The following is an 18,877-nucleotide window of genomic DNA, read 5'->3' as shown; positions in this document are numbered from 1 at the left end:
CCCCTCTAAACCAGTGTAGACTAGAGAGAGCGAGGGGGAGCTTCTGTGCACCCATGACAGCATATGTCCCCACCCTCTCAGTATGATCTCTTGTCCCCACCCTCTCAGTATGATCTCTTGTCCCCACCCTCTCAGTATGATCTCTTGTCCCCACCCTCTCAGAATTATCTCTTGTCCCCACCCTCTCAGAATGATCTCTTGTCCCCACCCTCTCAGAATGATCTCTTATCCCCACCCTCTCAGAATGATCTCTTGTCCCCACTCTCTCAGAATGATCTCTTGTCCCCACCCTCTCAGAATGATCTCTTATCCCCACCCTCTCAGAATTGAGCATCTCTCTCTCTCTCTCTCTCTCTCTCTCTCTCTTCTGTTTGTCGTCCCTTTTCTGTTTCGTGACCCAAATATTTCCTTTGGTTATTTAAATACCTTTATTCTGATGTTTTTCCTGACGATATATAGAGCCATGTTTTTTGCCTAATTTAAATAACAATCTAATAATCAAACCTGAATAACCAAGACCAAGCTACCCCCCCCCCCCCATCTCTCTTTGTTTACTGAGACAATTCTTTCCTGCCTCAGACAAATGAAGAGAAACATGGAAAGCCACATCATGCAGGATTTATTTCAGCAGGAATAAATTAGAGAACAGACCCATTGTATACATTATGGATGTCAAGACCCACAAGCCATCAAAGGAGCAGAGATGAGGAAACAGCACTATGGGGAAGAGAGTTTAGCCACAGTCCAGGCTGCATCTTGATGAATAACCCACATTGCCAATTTCTAATTACAGGATTTTCTAAATTCATCAAGTAATTAAATTAATCACTCTAAAGATTAGGTGTGGTTGACTGGATTGCAGACTAACCAGGGAGATTGTCTGAGCAGGATTTAGGCTATCAAATCATCCCTATGTGATACAGATGTACGATGATAATCGTTAGCATGGGTAATCAATCAGGGGATTTGGATGGAGTCTTTCGAAGAACAAAAAAATAATTAATTTTTGTTGAACAGAAGCAGTGTGGGACATCCTCAGATCTTTTCATCTTGTGAATACCTGCTGGCGCTACATTTGCATTCTTATTAAAGACCGGGCATGTTTTTCAGAATGATATTGGTATGCCAGTGACACACTGAATCTAAGTTGGCCTGTTATTGTTTCTAGTGAGTAGTTAGATACGCCTCGTCTGCTGTGTGTGTCGTCTGCTGTGTGTGTCTTCTGCTGTGTGTGTCGTCTGCTGTGTGTGTAGTCTGCTGTGTGTGTCGTCTGCTGTGTGTGTCGTCTGCAGTGTGTGTCGTCTGCTGTGTGTGTCGTCTGCAGTGTGTGTCGTCTGCAGTGTGTGTCGTCTGCTGTGTGTGTCGTCTGCTGTGTGTGTCGTCTGCTGTGTGTGTCGTCTGCTGTGTGTGTCGTCTGCTGTGTGTGTCGTCTGCAGTGTGTGTCGTCTGCTGTGTGTGTCGTCTGCAGTGTGTGTCGTCTGCTGTGTGTGTCGTCTGCTGTGTGTGTCGTCTGCTGTGTGTGTCGTCTGCTGTGTGTCTCGTCTGCTGTGTGTGTCGTCTGCTGTGTGTGTCGTCTGCAGTGTGTGTCGTCTGCTGTGTGTGTCGTCTGCAGTGTGTGTCGTCTGCAGTGTGTGTCGTCTGCTGTGTGTGTCGTCTGCAGTGTGTGTCGTCTGCTGTGTGTGTCGTCTGCTGTGTGTGTCGTCTGCTATGTGTGTCGTCTGCAGTGTGTGTCGTCTGCAGTGCCACAAGCCAGCCATTCCTGTATAGGTAATGTCATCTGACTGGGGAAAACGAACACCACAGTGAATCAATGATCCCCTCACTCTCTGCTCGCCTGTCTTGCTTTCCATGAGGCTGAGCACATCGCTGGCACATATCCTCTCTCCTATTGTCATTTCAAAGGTTCTTCATTTATCCCCACAATGGGTCTGGATCCATATGGAGAGTCACCAGAATACATGGGGCTCCATTCAATTAACACAATTAGGGTAGCACAATTACAGTCTGGTTAGATGCAACACAAGGTAGCCTACATTACAGGTTCATGTATTGATTATGCATGCAAATGGTGAACTGCAGAATTATAGACTAAACTCTGTAGGATTGGTGGCGACAGGCAGGAATGGGTAAAGCCATGTAAAATCCCTTGATCCTTGATTAGCCTCGGATGACTAATTTCACCTGCAATTTAGGGAGCAGAGAGAGAAGAGCTGACATCAACAGCCCCTATACAAGCAGATACTGAAGATGAATGAGTGGGGGAGAGGAGGCTGGTGTAGGAGTGATAAGGAGGGGAGACAGATAGACGAGGAGGAGGGAGAGAGGGAGGGAGGGTTGAGAAAGACGAGCGTGAGAAAAGAGAGTGAGAAAGCAAAGCGCCAAAGAGGGGAGTCTGATGTAAGGACAGACAGACAGACAGACAGACAGGAGGGGAGGAGCTGGCAGTTTTGACAGAGACCGAGAGGGGTTGGAGAAGGGCATCTGCCGCAGCTGCCGCTGTGACCACACTCCGCTCAACACCATGACAACCGCGGCAAACGCACGGCGAGCCCCCGGCCCTGCCGCTACACCAATCAGGGAGGAGTGAGCAGAGCACTGCAACCTGTGTGGGGTGAGACGAGCGCAGGATAACAGAACAGAGCTAGAACACCACAGACACCCCTTCTTACAGAGAGAGAGAAGGTACCCAGCCATTTATCAGTCTCTTATCTGATGCTAGAGAAAACCTCCTGGATTATCAGTGGTGCTCTTGTTATTTTACCCCGCAGTGGGGAGGAGTATAGGGATGGAGATTCTGGGTAATCAGCCTTCCCTGTTCCCGATTCGAGTTCTCTGCTCCATGGTGGGAGCTGAGAGACGTCTCTTGGAGCCACAGCCACCGACCATGAGGATTGGATAAGAATCCCACCAATTCTAACAGGATCACCCAATCACCATAAAAAAATGATCTAGAAGTAATCAGAAAAGGGACAGACTGGTAGGGAAACATAAAGAAATAGAGAATGTAGAAAATCTGCATCAGGTAAGTTCCTCATTATCTTTTCAATCCACGTGTAAACATTGCATCTCCATAGTCAGACTAAGTATGATCCAGATTCCAGAGTGAACGATCGGACTAGTGTTTGTCTTTCCCTTTCTGACACACTGGAAATGGTGGCTCAGTGTACATATTTAATCTGCAGGAGCTCAATCAGCTGTGTTAAATTACTGCAGTGGGTTTCTTGGTAATCTTAAACAAATCTACTTTGAAACCAAAGTATACACCTACAATACATGGTTACGGGGTTTATATAAATAAAGAAGACACCGGTGTCATGTCAGATATGGAGTTGAAATGTATTACCTTTTGAGTTTGAACCCCAACATGAAATATAACAGAACCGTTTGACATAGAAACACAGGATTTTCGGCTGTTAAAAAAGTATGTTTAGAAATTATGAAATTATGAAAAATATTACTAACATTCCCCCCATGAGGCCACTAGGGGGTGATTTGGTCCTTCGACTGCAGGAAAGGGCTATCTAAATCCATCATTAATGCAGAAAATAGGAAAATGGGCTGTCATTCTAGTTGAAATAGATTGTGTATCCCTGTGGAAATCATCAGCCATGAGTTATTGATTTATCCCTTGTTATTGCTGAGATAAAAACACGGGGCGTCATCTACTGTAGTTTACCAGTAAACCTCTCTTACCACAGACAATAATCCCACTCACTGTAAAAACACCACATTGTGTTGAGAGGGTTTTAAAGCATGTGTTTAGCCAGGCTTTGGCACTTTGTGCTTATTTTAACAGAGACATGGACCCTCCTAAGCACTTCAACATGACTTGTCCTCAACCTTTTAAAAGGACTGAAACACAATTAAACAATTGGGCCTGCAAGTTAATACCACGCCAATGATTCTTCCTCCGTATGATTTGTAAGATAGATACGAAAGGACAGACCTCTTCCTGACTGAGTCTGTAATATCTACATGTTTCAAGCAGACCAGCATAGTCCCTGTGCCCAAGGAAGCAAAGGTAACCTGCCTAAATGATTACCGCCCCGTAGCACTCACGTCGGAAGCCATGAAGTGCTTTGAAAGGCTGGTCATGGCTCACATCATCCTCCCGTATCCTCCCGGATACCCTAGAATCAATCCAATTCGAATACCGCCCCAACAGATCCACAGATGACGCAACTTCAATCGCATTCCACACTGCCCTTTCCTACCTGAGCAAAAGGAACACCTATGTGAGAATTCTGTTCATTGACTACAGCTCAGCGTTCAACACCATAGTGGCCACGAAGCTCATCACTAAGCTAAGGACCCAGGGACTAAACAAATCCCTCTGCAACTGGATCCTGGAATTCCTGACTGGTCGCCCCCAGGTGGTCAACACTTTTCTATGCTGATTCTCAACACTGGGGCCCCTCAGGGGTGTGTGCTTAGTCCCCTCCTGTACTTCCTGTTCATGCACGACTGCGTGGCCAAACACAACTCCAACACCCTCATTAAGTTTGCTGACGACACAACAGTGGTAGGCCTGATCACCAACAATGATGAGACTGTATGGAGGAGGTCAGAGACCTGGCAGTGTGGTGCCAGGACAACAACCTCTCCCTCAATGGGAGAAAGACAAAGGAGCTGATCGTGGACTACAGGAAAAGGTGGGCCGAACAGATCCCCATTAACAGCAAGGGGGCTGTAGTGGAGCGGGTCGAGAGTTTCAAGTTTCTTGGTGTCCACATCACCAAAAATCTATCATGGTCCAAACACACCAAGACAGTCATGAAGAGGGCACAATAAAACATTTTCCCCCTCAGGAGACTGAAAAGACTTGGCATGGGTCCCCAGATCCTCAAAAAGTTCTACAGTTGCACCATGGAGAGCATCCTGACCGGTTGCATCACCGCCTGGTATGGCAACTGCTCGGCATCTGACCTTAAGGCGCTACAGAGGGTAGTGCATACGGCCCAGTACATCACTTGGGCCAAGCTTCCTGCAATCCAGGACCTATATAATAGGCGGTGTTTATTTGGTAAATATTTTCTCAACTCTTCTTGAACTGCACGGTTGGTTAAGGGCTTGTAAGTAAGCATTTCACAGTAAGGTATACACTTGTTGTATTTGGAGCATGTGACAAATACATTTGAATTTAATTTGAAAGAACTCTCTTCCTCATTTATAATGCACATATTCAATCAAACTACTGTAAGAGGTGTGCTACTGTGTTCTTAGCAAGTCTACAGCCCTAATCTAATCTAATCTCACCTCACACAGCACTAAACAAACAATCACACATAATTTCCTTCCTCTTAATCTCTTCTTCCTCCTCCTGTCGTACAGTCATTAGACATATGTTCCAAGTTCTCCAAACAGATACAACCCACTGGGCACACACTGGTTGAATCAACATTGTTTACATGTCTTTAAAAAAAAGCATTACTTTGAACCAATGTGGAATAGACGTTGAATTGACGTCTGTGCTCAGTTCTCTAAATTCAGCTTGAACGATAGCAATGTACCGCAATGCCAAATAAAACAAAATTAAGTAATTTACCAGGGCATTTTATGGATGATTCCATGCACTCGCACACACACACACACACACACACACACAATTTTTGCAAATGTATATATAAAAAAGGAAATACCTTATCTACATAAGTATTCAGACCCTTTGCTATGAGACTCCCAATTGAGCTCAGACGTCCTGTTTCCATTGATCATCCTTGAGATGTTTCTTCAACTTGATTGGAGTCCACCTGTGGCAAATTCAATTGATTGGACATGATTTGGAAAGGCATACACCTGTCTATATAAGGTACCACAGTTGACAGTGCATTTTAGAGCAAAAACCAAGCCACGAGGTTGAAGGAATTGTCCATCGAGCTCTAAGACAGGATTGTGTCGAGGCACAGATCTGGGGAAGGGTACCAAAACATTTCTGCAGCATTGAAGGTCCCCAAGAACACATTCTTAAAATGAAGAATTTTGGAACCACCAAGACTCTTCCTAGAGCTGCATGTCTGGCCAAACTGAGGAATCGGGGAGAAGGGCCTTGGTCAGGGAGGTGACCAAGAACCCAGTGGTCACTCTGACAGAGCTCCAGAGTTCCATGTCTGGAGGAAACCTGGCACCATCCCTACGGTGAAGCATGGTGGTGACAGCATCATGGCGTGGGTATGTTTTCCAGCGGCAGGGTCTGGGAGTCCAGTCAGGTTTGAGGGAAAGATAAACGGAGCAAAGTACAGAGAGTTCCTTGATGAAAACCTGCTCCAGAGCATTCAGGACCTCAGACTGGGGTGAAGGTTCACCTTCCAACAGAACAACGACCCAAAGCACACAGCCAAGACAACGCAGGAGTGGCGTCGGGACAAGTCTCTGAATGTCCTTGAGTGGCCCAGCCAGAGCCCGGACTTGAACCCGATCGAACATCTCTGGAGAGACCTGCAAAATAGCTCTGCAGCAATGCTCCTCATCCAACCTGACAGAGCTTGAGAGGATCTGCAGAGAAGAGTAGGAGAAACTTCCCAAATACAGGTGTGTCATGCTTGTAGAGTTATACCCAAGAAGTCTCAAGGCTGTAATCGCTGCCAGTGGTGCTTCAACAAAGAGTTAAGAGTCTGAATAATTATGTAAATGTAATATTTAAGTTTTTTATTTTTAATACATTTGCAAAAAATTCTAAAACCTTGTTTTTGCTTTCTCATTATGGGGTATTGTGTGTAGATTGATGAGGAAAAAAATGTTTAATCAATTTAAGAATAAGGCTGTAACGTAACAAAATGTGGTTAAAGTCAATGTGTTTGATTACTTTCCGAATACACTGTGTATATATATATATATATATATATATATATATATATATATATATATATATATACACACTACCAGTCAAAAGTTTTAGAACACATACTCATTCAAGGGTTCTTCTTTCTTTCTTTTTTTCCTACATTGTACAATAATAGTGAAGACATCAAAACTATGAAATAACATACATGGAATCATGTAGTAACCCAAAAAACTGTTAAACAAATCAAAAATATGTTATATTGGAGATTCCTATAAATAGCCACCCTTTGTCTTGATGACAGCTTTGCACTCTGTGTGTTTTATACAGTGCATTTGGAAGGTATTCAGACCCGTTTTACTTTTTCCACATTTCCACATATATACATAGTATCTACATCTGTTACTTGTCAGAAGCCACATCACATAGATGTGCTGCATTGTCCAGATGGACGTTACATTTCCCCAAGGCAGCAGTCTCTCCATCCATCTGCATGTCTCAGGTGTGCTTTGAAATCACACCTGTGGTTCCACACCTGAGACTATGTTTGAACCTATCCTCTAACTAAGCCATGTGTTAAAACCAATGATTACGCCATGTACTGTAGTTAGTTCCTCGCTGTGAATACAGTAGGTAGTGCAGGAGGAATCAAATGTTCATGCTTCTTTAGTGCTTCTAAGAATCTGCCCTTTGTCATAATTAGGGTTGCAAAGCTACCAGTAATTTACCAAAGTTACCGGAATCTTCAGTAATTTTGGTAATTAACAGAAAATCTATGGAAATCTATCATAACTTTGTTGGTTTATATTAGAATATTGTCCATGACTTTCTATTAGATAGACCATATGGTTTAAGACAAAATAGCCAAATTAAGTAAAAAAACATGTAATCAACAAAGGCATTATTTGGAATTACCTGTGCAATTGACCTTTTCCCCAAATGCCACCAGTTTGATGCCGAAACATTAACATTTCATACTGAAACCGTCATATCTGTTACAAAAAAAAACCCGAATGATTTCACATGTGGAAAATCACATGATTTCACATGAAATATGAAAACCTGTTTCTGGCGTCAAACTGTTTTTTTTGTTTTTACATGTGTAGTTTCATGCTATCACATGTTGCTTTACATATTGTTACATTAACTTCACATAAGATCACGTGATCACATTAAATAACTTTTTTTTAAAAACACTTTATGTGTTCACATTTGAAATTCAAGTGTTTTTTTCCATAAGGGATTTAACATCAATGGTATTCACTAATGGTGATGGACACATTTAGAACTGCCATGTATTTACAGTCAAATGGAACATCTGCATTTATCAGCTGGAATGCGCTTTTAACCAATCAGCATTCAGGATTAGACCCACCTGTTGTATACATCTAGAACAATGATTTAAAACTTTGTCATTCCATGTTTAATTTTAAAATCATCTTATTTAATTATTTCATATATATGACATGTGATAAGGCCAGAGAAAGGGCTAATTACCGACACCTTTGATAATCTGAAGTACCCAAAAGGGCCACTAGATATAGATCACATAAAATCCTTAAAAGATACTAACATTCTGGTTGTTTACTGGTAAACTTCCTCAAATTTCCAATAATACACCTTCCCTTTGCAACCCTAGTCATAATTCTCTGTCCGCGTTGGATACACCACACCGAGTTCACTGTAACGTGGGTGGAAAATGAACCCAACAGTGGGTGATGAGTAAAGAAAGTAATGTTTAGAATAACTCATCTCTCTGAGGAGGAGTATTAGAAGTGTTGTGATAATAATTAGAGTCATTGTTGAGCTTTGTGCCTAACCCAGTTGATGGGCTGTGAGAAACAATGTCTCAGGGGTAGGAAGTGTGGACGAGTCACACACAGTTGAGCGGAAGATTTACATTTCTCATGGTGCTTCTGGTGGATTCCTCCTCCTTCGCTCCTTCTCCCTCCCTCCCTCCCTCTCTCTCTCTCTCTCTCTCTCTCTCTCTCTCGCTCTCTCTTTCCTCCTTCCTATCATGTCTGTGATGCAGTAAACAAGCATCTTGCCTCCTATTCGCATTTCCTGGGTGGATAAGTTCTCTGTGTCTGCTTCAGGATTAAAAGCACGTTCAGCCTGCTGAATTGAATTGTGGTACTTCATCTGACACATATAGGACTCCCTTGAACCTGAACTGACACAATGCAATTTCTTAAATGAATGTTGTTTGGAGGTTTGTACAGTGGTACAGTCTTAATGCCACTAGGGACACAGTACCTAATTTTCTTCCAGATGTATAGTTCTCACCATAGTGATAGAGCCAGAAGTCTCACTCATCAAATGGCAGACCATCTATTGGCACAATTGAACACATTTGAAGGCAGTTAGTTTTAATTAAACTGTTTTTAACATTCTTATTAACTCCCTACACCTCTATACTGTACTGGAGCAGGGAGGATTGCTCCAGCTTTCCACATCTCCAGTGTGTTTGTTCTATGGCAGCTAGTTTATGAAGTGCCAGGTATCCAGCCCCTGATAGAATGAGCCGAACCAATCCTGAACGTCAGGAGACAACTCTTATGCAAGTTGATCAATGAGTGCATTTCTATTGCTGGGCATAGCAATGAAACATCAGTCGGAAATATCCATGTCCTCTACAGTGGTTCTCTTCACCTACAGGCGGGCAGGGCCACTCTAGCAGCTCACAAGACTTCAGAAGTGCAGCGAATCGGTTGTGTTCACCATGACATTACCGAGCACCCACAGCTGGTTCCATTGTACTTCCTCATGTATTTAATCTCCCCTGATTTACACATCCTGCACAGTTAATTGAATATCCTCATTTTGGGTTTTGATAAACAATCAAGTCATTTTCATTATGTTACTGTGGTCTCTCTGCCAAAGAACCATTTTAGGTTCTAGATAGCACCTTTTTAGAGTTTTAAGTGATAATGGTAGATATATATATATATTTAACATGATTGAAGCAGCACTGCCCTCAGTCTTGTTGTTGGTTGAAATCATAGAGATAGATAGAGGACTGTAGATGGATATAACCTGTTTTAGCATGGACATTGTCATTGAGGGCTCCTAACATTTAAAGTAGTTCCTAAGATGAGTCCTTTATTTAACTCTATGGTTGAAATGCACTTGAGAGAGAAAAATATACTCCCGAGAAGCCAATCCATTGTAGGCTATTTGTCTTGTGGTAATTGGAGTGTGGTGTGGGGTGGTGCAGATGTGTGGTCTGTACATCAGTCAACACAGTAATGAGAAGCACATGGACAGGGATGATCAACACCATGCCTCACAGTCTTTAACCTAATATCACCCATCACTTCACCACTCTGGTCACCACACTAATTAGGTTACAGTACACCAGGAGCATATATAATAATAATTATAATAATAATATGCTGTAAGATGACACACTAGATAATAAGGAGTCATTTACAGTAGGTTTATTTTAACAATGCCAAACTCTTTTATTTAGCCTTCAACACTATAATTGGAGTGAAGGGTAGGCTATATAATTCAGACATCCTGTGGGATTGTGGTTAGAGATGAAGGCGTCATGGATGCTGACAGGAACGCTCAGGAGCCTCTAAAGCGAAGACAATACCTGTATGTGTAACTTGAAAAGGTTCAAGTGATTTGGGTTTTGTTTACATATTAAATCAAATAAATTCAGACTTTATTTGTCACATGCGCCGAATACAACAATGCAGTTCAAGAAAGAGTTAAGAAAGTACTTACTAAATATACTAAAGTAAAAAATTATAAAAAGTAACACAATAAAATAATAATAACAAGGCTATATACAGGGGGTACCGGTACCGAATCAATGTGCAGGGGTACAGGTTAGTCGAGGTAATTTGTACATGTAGGTAGGTGTGAAGGGACTATGCATAGATAATAAACAGTGAGTAGTAGCAGTGTAACAACAGATGGGGGGGGGGGGGGGGGGTCAATGTAAATAGTCTGGTGGCCATTTGATTAATTGTTCAGCAGTCTTCTGGCTTAGGGGTAGAAGCTGTTATGGAGCCTTTTGGTCCTAGACTTGGCGCTCCGGTACCCCTTGCCATGCGGTAGCAGAGAGAAAACAGTCTGTGGCTTGGGTGACTGGAGTTTTTGACAAGGTTTTGGGCCTTCCTCTAATACCGCCTGGTATATACTGTAGGTCCTGGATGGCAGGAAGCTTGGCACAAGTGATCTACTGGGCCGTACGCACTACCCTCTGTAGCGCCTTACGTTCAGATGCCGAGCAGTTGCCATACCAGGCGGTGATGCAACCGGTCAGGATGAGGGGGAAAACGTGTTGTCGTGCCCTCTTCACGATTGTCTTGATGTGTTCGGACCATGATAGTTTGTTGGTGATGTGTACCAACTCTCGACCCGCTCCACTACAGCCCCGTCTATGTTAATGGGGGCCTGTTCAGCCCACCTTTTCCTGTATTCCACAATCAGCTCCTTTGTCTTGCTCACGTTGAGGGAGAGGTTGTTGTCCTGGCACCACACTGCCAGGTCACTGAACTCCTCCCTATAGACTGTCTCATTGTTGTTGATAATCAGGCCTACCACTGTTGTGTTGTCAGCAAACTTAATGATGGTGTTGGAGTCGTGTTTGGCCACGCAGTTGTGGGTGAACAGGGAGTACAGGAGGGGACTAAGCACGCACCCTTGAGGGGCCCCAGTGTTCAGGATCAGTGTGGCAGATGTGTTGTTGCCTACCCTTACCACCTGGGGGCAGCCTGTCAGGAATTCCAGGATCCAGTTGCAGAGGGAGGTGTTTAGTCCCTGGGTCCTTAGCTTAGTGATGAGGTTTGTGGGCACTATGGTGTTGAATGCTGAGCTGTAGTCAATGAACAGCATTCTCACGTAGGTGTTCCTTTTGTCCAAGTGGTAAAGAGCAGTGTGGAGTGTGATTGAGATAGCGTCATCTGTGGATCTGTTGGGGCAGTATGCAAATTGGAGTGGGTCTAGGGTATCCGGGATGATTCTGTTGATGTGATCCATGACCAGCCTTTCAAACACTTCATGGCTTCCGACGTAAGTGCTACGGGGCGGTAATCATTTAGGCAGGTTACCTTTGCTTCCTTAATAACACAGAGCACGGTTTGGTGGGCCTTGATTGTGTGTGGGTTTGTCTGAATGTGTATGAGTGTTTATAAATGTGTATTAGTTTGTGAGTATGAGGAGAAACCACGGTAACCCTGTCTCATTCCAGTAAATAATGTTGAATAAGTCATGGACCTGCGACCCCAGAAGTCCCTCCAGAGGCGTAACTCTGTTGGTTATTTGTAACAGCAAGCTCTAGAACAACTATCTGATAATGGAGGGGGACAACAGACATCATTGACTTTAGAGTTAATATTTCATAGGCATGTGAATTGAGATTGTAAAGGAGGTGATTTATGTAATTGCTTTGACCAGTTTTAGTCCTCTCCGTTAGAAAGACAGATAGGGGATGTGTGCTGGGCATAAGGTTGGCTTTGCTTGGTTCACCTACATTTAATGCTAAATATTGCCCACATTGAAAAACTGTGCACTCTGTGCACTGCAGCTGCCAGCCTGGTCTGTTGAAGAGATATGGAACAGCATGAGCGTTTGAGCACAGTAGATATTAAACAGCCATGTTGGAACGATGCTACCAAAGCTTATCACAAAGGAATAATAATAATGCTTAGTATTAGATATGATAGCTGTATTACACATTGGAGGTTGTTGTTGGTATTCTGGGACATGTCTTATTAGTTGTCACTATACATATTCCTCCTCATTTACAGCTGACGCAGGAATGCATTTCCAAGGTGACAATTTGGTGCGAACACAATCTAACTGTCACGTATACTCCCTCTCTCTGGGGCTCTAAGTCACCAGGCTGCTCATTATTACGCACACCTGTCACCATCGTTACGCACACCAGCGCCTCTTCAAACTCTTCTGGACTTCATCACTTCCTTGATTACCTTCCCTATATCTGTCACTCCCTTTGGTTCCTTCCCCAGGCGTTATTGTTTCTGTTTCGTTGTTCCATGTCTGTGCGCTGCTCGTGTTTCTTGTTTTGTCCATATTCATCTATTTATTCAATTATTCACTCCCTGTACTTGCTTCCTGACTCTCAGTGTACACGTTACAGAATACCGCCTCACCAAAGGGGAGCATCAGTGTTTTTTGTGTTGGTTGGTGACGTCGGGTCCGTGTGCCGCTGCTGGAGCCACCGAGGATGCCTCAGCCGGCATGTCAGGTTCACAAGACTTGGTTGGCCGGTCAAGCATGTGTTGCCGAGTCTACAGAGGATGCCTCAGCTAGCTCGGCAGGCTCCCATGCCTCAGCCGGCTCGTCAGGCTCCCATGCCTCAGCTAGCTCGGCAGGCTCCCATGCCTCAGCCGGCTCGTCAGGTTCCCGTGCCTCAGCTGGATCGACAGGTTCCCGCGCCTCAGCAGAGGCGACCGGTCCGCTCCTGGTTCCCGGGGTCCATTTGGTCGGTGTCCTGCAGATGGAGCTGCATATCAGGGAGGGGGTACTGTCACGTATACTCCCTCTCTCTGGGGCTCTAGGTCACCAGGCTGCTCATTATTACACACACCTGTCAACATCATTACGTGCACCAGCGCCTCTTCAGACTCACCTGGACTTCATCACCTTCCTGATTACCTTCCCTATATCTGTCACTCCTTTTGGTTCCTTCCCCAGGAATTATTGTTTTGGCTTCTGTTTCATGTCTATACGCTGCTTGTGTTTCTTGTTTTGTCCATGTTTGTTTGTTTATTAAATAATTCACTCGCTTCTCGACTCCCAGCATACACGTTCCACTGAGTATCCCTCCTCGAGATTCCGTGCCAATAATTTTTCTATGTGTTTGGAGTGTTTCAATCTCCATTATGCCTGAGGGAATGTAATACTGGTGTTACCAGGACAAAGTCAACACCAGCATGTCAGCCACCTCAAAGGGTGGCTCAGTTGTATTGATTAAGTCAATGGTTGGTTCAATTACCAAGGGATCAGGGGCTAACAAGATTGGCTTATGTACAGACGTATCCACCCTCTGTGGCCGGTCTGGCCAATCACCTTACTGTGTTTGTCAAATCTAAGTGATTTGAGCAGGTCCCTAGGTACCTGAGGTAGTGACAGTCTTGCCAAGGTCACCGTCCCCAAGAGATTAAGCTCCCACCAGCAGCACTTAAACCACCCAGCCATCCACACGCTGCAGAAAATACAGTGGAATGTGGAGTGTTTTGTCAGCCATGGCTCAGCTTGAAGTGGACCCATATCTCCTGCAGAGGCCCTGAAGCAGGGGGCTCACTCATGCAAGACCAGGCTGAGGGAAAAGCAAGCACACTTCTAAAGTCAATTTCTCTCCTATCAAATCAAATCAAATCAAATGTATTTATATAGCCCTTCGTACATCAGCTGATATCTCAAAGTGCTGTACAGAAACCTAGCCTAAAACCCCAAACAGCAAGCAATGCAGGTGTTGAAGCACGGTGGCTAGGGAAAAACTCTAGAAAGGCCAAAACCTAGGAAGAAACCTAGAGAGGAACCAGGCTATGAGGGGTTGCCAGTCCTCTTCTGGCTGTGTCGGATGGAGATTATAACAGAACATGGCCAAGATGTTAAAATTTTCATAAATGACCAGCATGGTCAAATAATAGATCTGGGACAGGTAGCACGTCCGGTGAACAGGTCAGGATTCCATAGCCGCAGGCAGAACAGTTGAAACTGGAGCAGCACGGCCAGGTGGACTGGGGACAGCAAGGAGTCATCATGCCAGGTAGTCCTGAGGCATGGTCCAAGGGCTCAGGTCCTCCGAGAGAGAGAAAGAAAGAGAGAAAGAGAGAATTAGAGAGAGCATACTTAAATTCACACAGGACACCGGATAAGACAGGAGAAGTACTCCAGATATAACAAACTGACCCTAGCCCCCCAACACATAAACTACTGCAGCATAAATACTGGAGGCTGAGACATGAGGGGTCAGGAGGAGGGGTCTACCATCACCCCTCGACACCCCTTCTCCAAATTCCCTCCCATCCATGGTTGGGAGGAGAGCCAGCGCTGTGGCCCCACACAGCCCCGCTAGGGCCTGCAGTCTCTGGAGCTCCAGTCACACACATCCATATTCATGGCACCACATGGAGAGGGAGTGGAGGCTTGGGGGTAGCGCACCGCGCTGATCACCTGCGGTGCGCTACCCCCAAGCCTCCACTCCCTCTCCATGTGGTGCCATGAATATGTGACTGGAGCTCCAGAGACTGCAGGCCCTGTGTGGGGCCACAGCACTGGCTCTGGCTGGTTGGGGAATGAGAACCAGAGTGATGAGGGGGTGGCAGGGGGGTGGCAGATGGGTTATGGGGGGGTGGCAGTGGGGTGGCAGATGTGTATTGAGGGTGTGGCAGTGGGGTGGCAGTGGGGTGGCAGATGGGTTATGGGGGGGTGGCAGTGGGGTGGCAGTGGGGTGGCAGATGTGTTATGAGGGGGTGGCGGGGGGGGGAGGGGGGGGTGGCAGATGGGTTATGAGGTTTTATTTTTTAAATGTCATTTCACCTTTATTTAACCAGGTAGGCTAGTTGAGAACAAGTTCTCATTTGCAATGGTGACCTGGCCAAGATAAAGCAAAGCAGTTCGACACATACATCAACACAGAGTTACACATGGAATAAACAAATATACAATCAATAATACAGTAGAAAAATCTGTATAGAACATGTGCAAATGAGGTAGGATAAGAGAGATAAGGCAATAGATAGGCCATGGTGGCGAAGTAATTACAATATAGCAATTAAACACTGGAATGGCAGAATGTGCAGAAGATGAATGTGCAAGTAGAGATACTGGGGTGCAAAGGAGCAAGATAAATAAATAAATAAATACAGTATGGGGATGAGGAAGATTGGATGGGCTATTTACAGATGGGCTATGTACAGGTGCAGTGATCTGTGAGCTGCTCTGACAGCTGGTGCTTAAAGCTAGTGAGGGAGGTAAGAGTCTCTAGCTTTAGTGATTTTTGCAGTTCGTTCCAGTCATTGGCGGCCAAAGGAGGAATTGGCTTTGGGGGTGACCAGTAAGATATACCTGCTGGAGCACGTGCTATGGGTGGGTACTGCTAAGGTGACCAGTGAGCTGAGATAAGGTGGGGCTTTACCTAGCAAAGACTTGTAGATGGCCTGGAGCCAGTGGATTTGGCGACGAGTATGAAGCGAGGGCCAGCCAACGAGAGTGTACATGTTGCAGTGGTGGGTAGTATATGGGGCTTTGGTGACAAAATGGATGGCATTGTGATAGACTGCATCCAATTTGTTAAGTAGAGTGTTGGAGGCTATTTTGTAAACGACATCGCCGAAGTCGAGGATCGGTAGGATGGTCAGTTTTATGAGGGTATGTTTGGCAGCATGAGTGAAGGATGCTTTTTTGCAAAATAGGAAGCCGATTCTAGATTTAATTTTGAATTGGAGATGTTTAATGTGAGTCTGGAAGGAGAGTTTACAGTCTAACCAGACACCTAGGTATTTGTAGTTGTCCACATATTCTAAGTCAGAACCGTCCAGAGTAGTGATGCTGGACGGGCGGGCAGGTGTGGGCAATGATCGGTTGAATAGCATGCATTTAGTTTTACTTGCATTTAAGAGCAGTTGGAAGCCACGGAAGGAGTGTTGTATGGCACTGAAGCTCATCTGGAGGTTAGTTAACACAGTGTCCAAAGAAGGGCCAGAGGTTTACATAATGGTGTTGTCTGCGTAGAGGTGGATCAAAGAACCACCAGCAGCAAGAGCGACATCATTGATGTATACAGAGAAGAGAGTCGGCCCGAGAATTGAACCCTGTGGCACTCCCATAGAGACTGCCGAAGGTCTGAACAACAAGCTCTCTGATTTGACACACTGAACTCTATCAGAGAAGTAGTTGGTGAACCAGGCGAGGCAATCATTTGAGAAACCAAAACTGTTGAGTTTGCCAATAAGAATGTTGTAATTGACAGAGTCGAAAGCCTTAGCCAGGTCGATGAATACGGCTGCACAGTAATGTCTCTTATCGATGACGGTTATGATATCGTTTAGGACCTTGAGCGTGGCTGAGGTGCACCCGTGACCAGCTCTGAAACTGGATTGCATAGCGGAAAACGTACGGTGGGATTCGAAATGGTCGGTAATCTGTTTGTTAACTTGGCTTTCAAAGATCTTAGAAAGGCAGGGTAGAATAGATATAGGTCTGTAGCAGTTTGGGGGATGAGGGGGATGACCGCGGCAGCTTTCCAATCTATGGGAATCTCAGACGATACGAAAAAGGGGTTGAACATACTAGTAATAGGGGTTGCAACAATTTCGGCAGATCATTTTAGAAAGACTAGGTGATGGCGGTGGGGTGGCCCCACTAGTTCCATCTTCTATGGGCTTCTTCCCCTCTGCTGTCAGTTTCCTGGAAAAAACAACTCTTGCAGTGATCAAACAGAGCCCGTTTATCCTACTGATACATTCAGCTGTGTGGAGCAACATCATAGGAGGAGGCTGAAAAAATGACCGGATTAGCATGGGGCCAATAACCTGGCTTGTGCAGGAGTGGAACCCTCTATGTGAATAGAATATAAGTCCAAGACAGGAATAAAAGACATTGCTCGCTGTGGTGTGAATTTGGCAATCCAATTTATGCTCGATCCGAAAATGTGTGTCGGAGGCGCCGTATCCTCCAATTTTGTAACAATCTGGAGGGCTCCGTATATCTCCGCATTGACATGATTGGCTGACAGTAGGTCAGGACGGGAAGTCCTGTATAAACACAAACTCACTTCCTTGACAACTTCCTTCACAACAGCTCTGCGCTGCTCCGCGAACCACAAAATATATATTTGCTTTGACTTCTGCAGAGGCTGCATCACAGTAAATGCTGTATGGCCATACAAAGTATTTTAGGCTTTCAGCACTGTCCTACTCCGCAATATGTGGAGAACAAAAGAACCCATGCTGTTTTTTGTTTTCCCCCAGATTCCAATCTCCCAGTAGGTCGTGAGTGACGCTGACTGTGTGCACATGATGAATCCCATGGCCCAGCTGTACTACAAGAAGGCGAGCTACTCACCGTACCGCGACCGCATCCCGCTGCAGATCGTGCGGGCGGAAGCGGAGCTGTCAGTTGAGGAGCGGGCGTACCTGACGGCGGTGGAGAAGGGCGACTATGCCGGGGTGAAGCTGGCCCTGCAGGAGGCGGAGATCTACTACAACATCAACGTGAACTGCCTGGACCCGCTGGGGCGCAGCGCTCTGCTCATCGCCATCGAGAACGAGAACCTGGAGGTGATGGAGCTGCTGCTCAACCACGGCGTGCACGTGGGCGACGCGCTGCTCTACGCCATCCGCAAGGAGGTGGTGGGCGCCGTGGAACTGCTTCTGTCCCACCGCAGGCCCAGTGGAGAGAAACAGGTAAGGTGGACCTTAGGAGCACATTTCAGCTAGTAGCCTAGGCCTACAAGGTCCTTACTGTAGCCCAATTAGCATGATGGTTACATGTTATGTATATGTTCTCCTGGTTATATACATGTTATGTATACGTTCTCCTGGTTATATACATGTTATGTATATGTTCTCCTGGTTATATACATGTTATGTATATGTTCTCCTGGTTATATACATGTTATGTATATGTTCTCCTGGTTATATACATGTTATGTATATGTTCTCCCGGTTATATACATGTTATGTAAGTTATACAGGTTATGCTCTTGCCTGGGCGCACTCATTAATCCCTCTCCACCCCAACCCCCTGTTCTCTTCTCCAGGTGCCCAACCTGATGATGGATACCCAGTTCTCAGAGTTTACCCCTGACATCACACCCATCATGCTGGCAGCTCACACCAACAACTACGAGATCATCAAACTGCTGGTCCAGCGCAAAGTCACCATCCCCCGGCCACACCAGATCCGCTGTGACTGCGTGGCGTGCGTGTCCAGCTCCGAGGTGGACAGCCTGCGCCACTCCCGCTCCCGCCTCAATGTCTACAAGACCCTAGCCAGCCCGTCCCTCATCGCCCTGTCCAGCGAAGACCCCATCCTGACCGCCTTCCGTCTGGGCTGGGAGCTGAAAGAACTGAGCAAGGTGGGAAACAAGCTCTGTCAGGATTACCAGGA

General features: G+C 45.4%; 1 protein-coding gene across 1 annotated transcript in view; it reads left to right on the top strand.

Moving 5' to 3' along the window:
* Nucleotides 1–2,299: 2,299 nt before the first annotated feature.
* The window catches only part of LOC110510170 (short transient receptor potential channel 5), a 39,797-nt gene continuing 23,219 nt past the window's right edge, over nucleotides 2,300–18,877 (top strand). Inside the window, exons 1-3 of the mRNA XM_036968037.2 lie at nucleotides 2,300–3,022; nucleotides 17,737–18,171; nucleotides 18,528–18,845. Coding sequence (XP_036823932.1) covers nucleotides 17,782–18,171; nucleotides 18,528–18,845 — 708 coding nt within the window. The 5' untranslated portion in view covers nucleotides 2,300–3,022; nucleotides 17,737–17,781. The remainder of the gene's footprint in view (nucleotides 3,023–17,736; nucleotides 18,172–18,527; nucleotides 18,846–18,877) is intronic.

The sequence above is a fragment of the Oncorhynchus mykiss genome, chromosome 29 (genome assembly GCF_057628025.1).
Source record: "Oncorhynchus mykiss isolate SJ-2025 chromosome 29, ASM5762802v1, whole genome shotgun sequence".
Lineage (NCBI taxonomy): Eukaryota > Metazoa > Chordata > Actinopteri > Salmoniformes > Salmonidae > Oncorhynchus > Oncorhynchus mykiss.
This window is presented reverse-complemented; position numbering and strand designations above follow the sequence as displayed.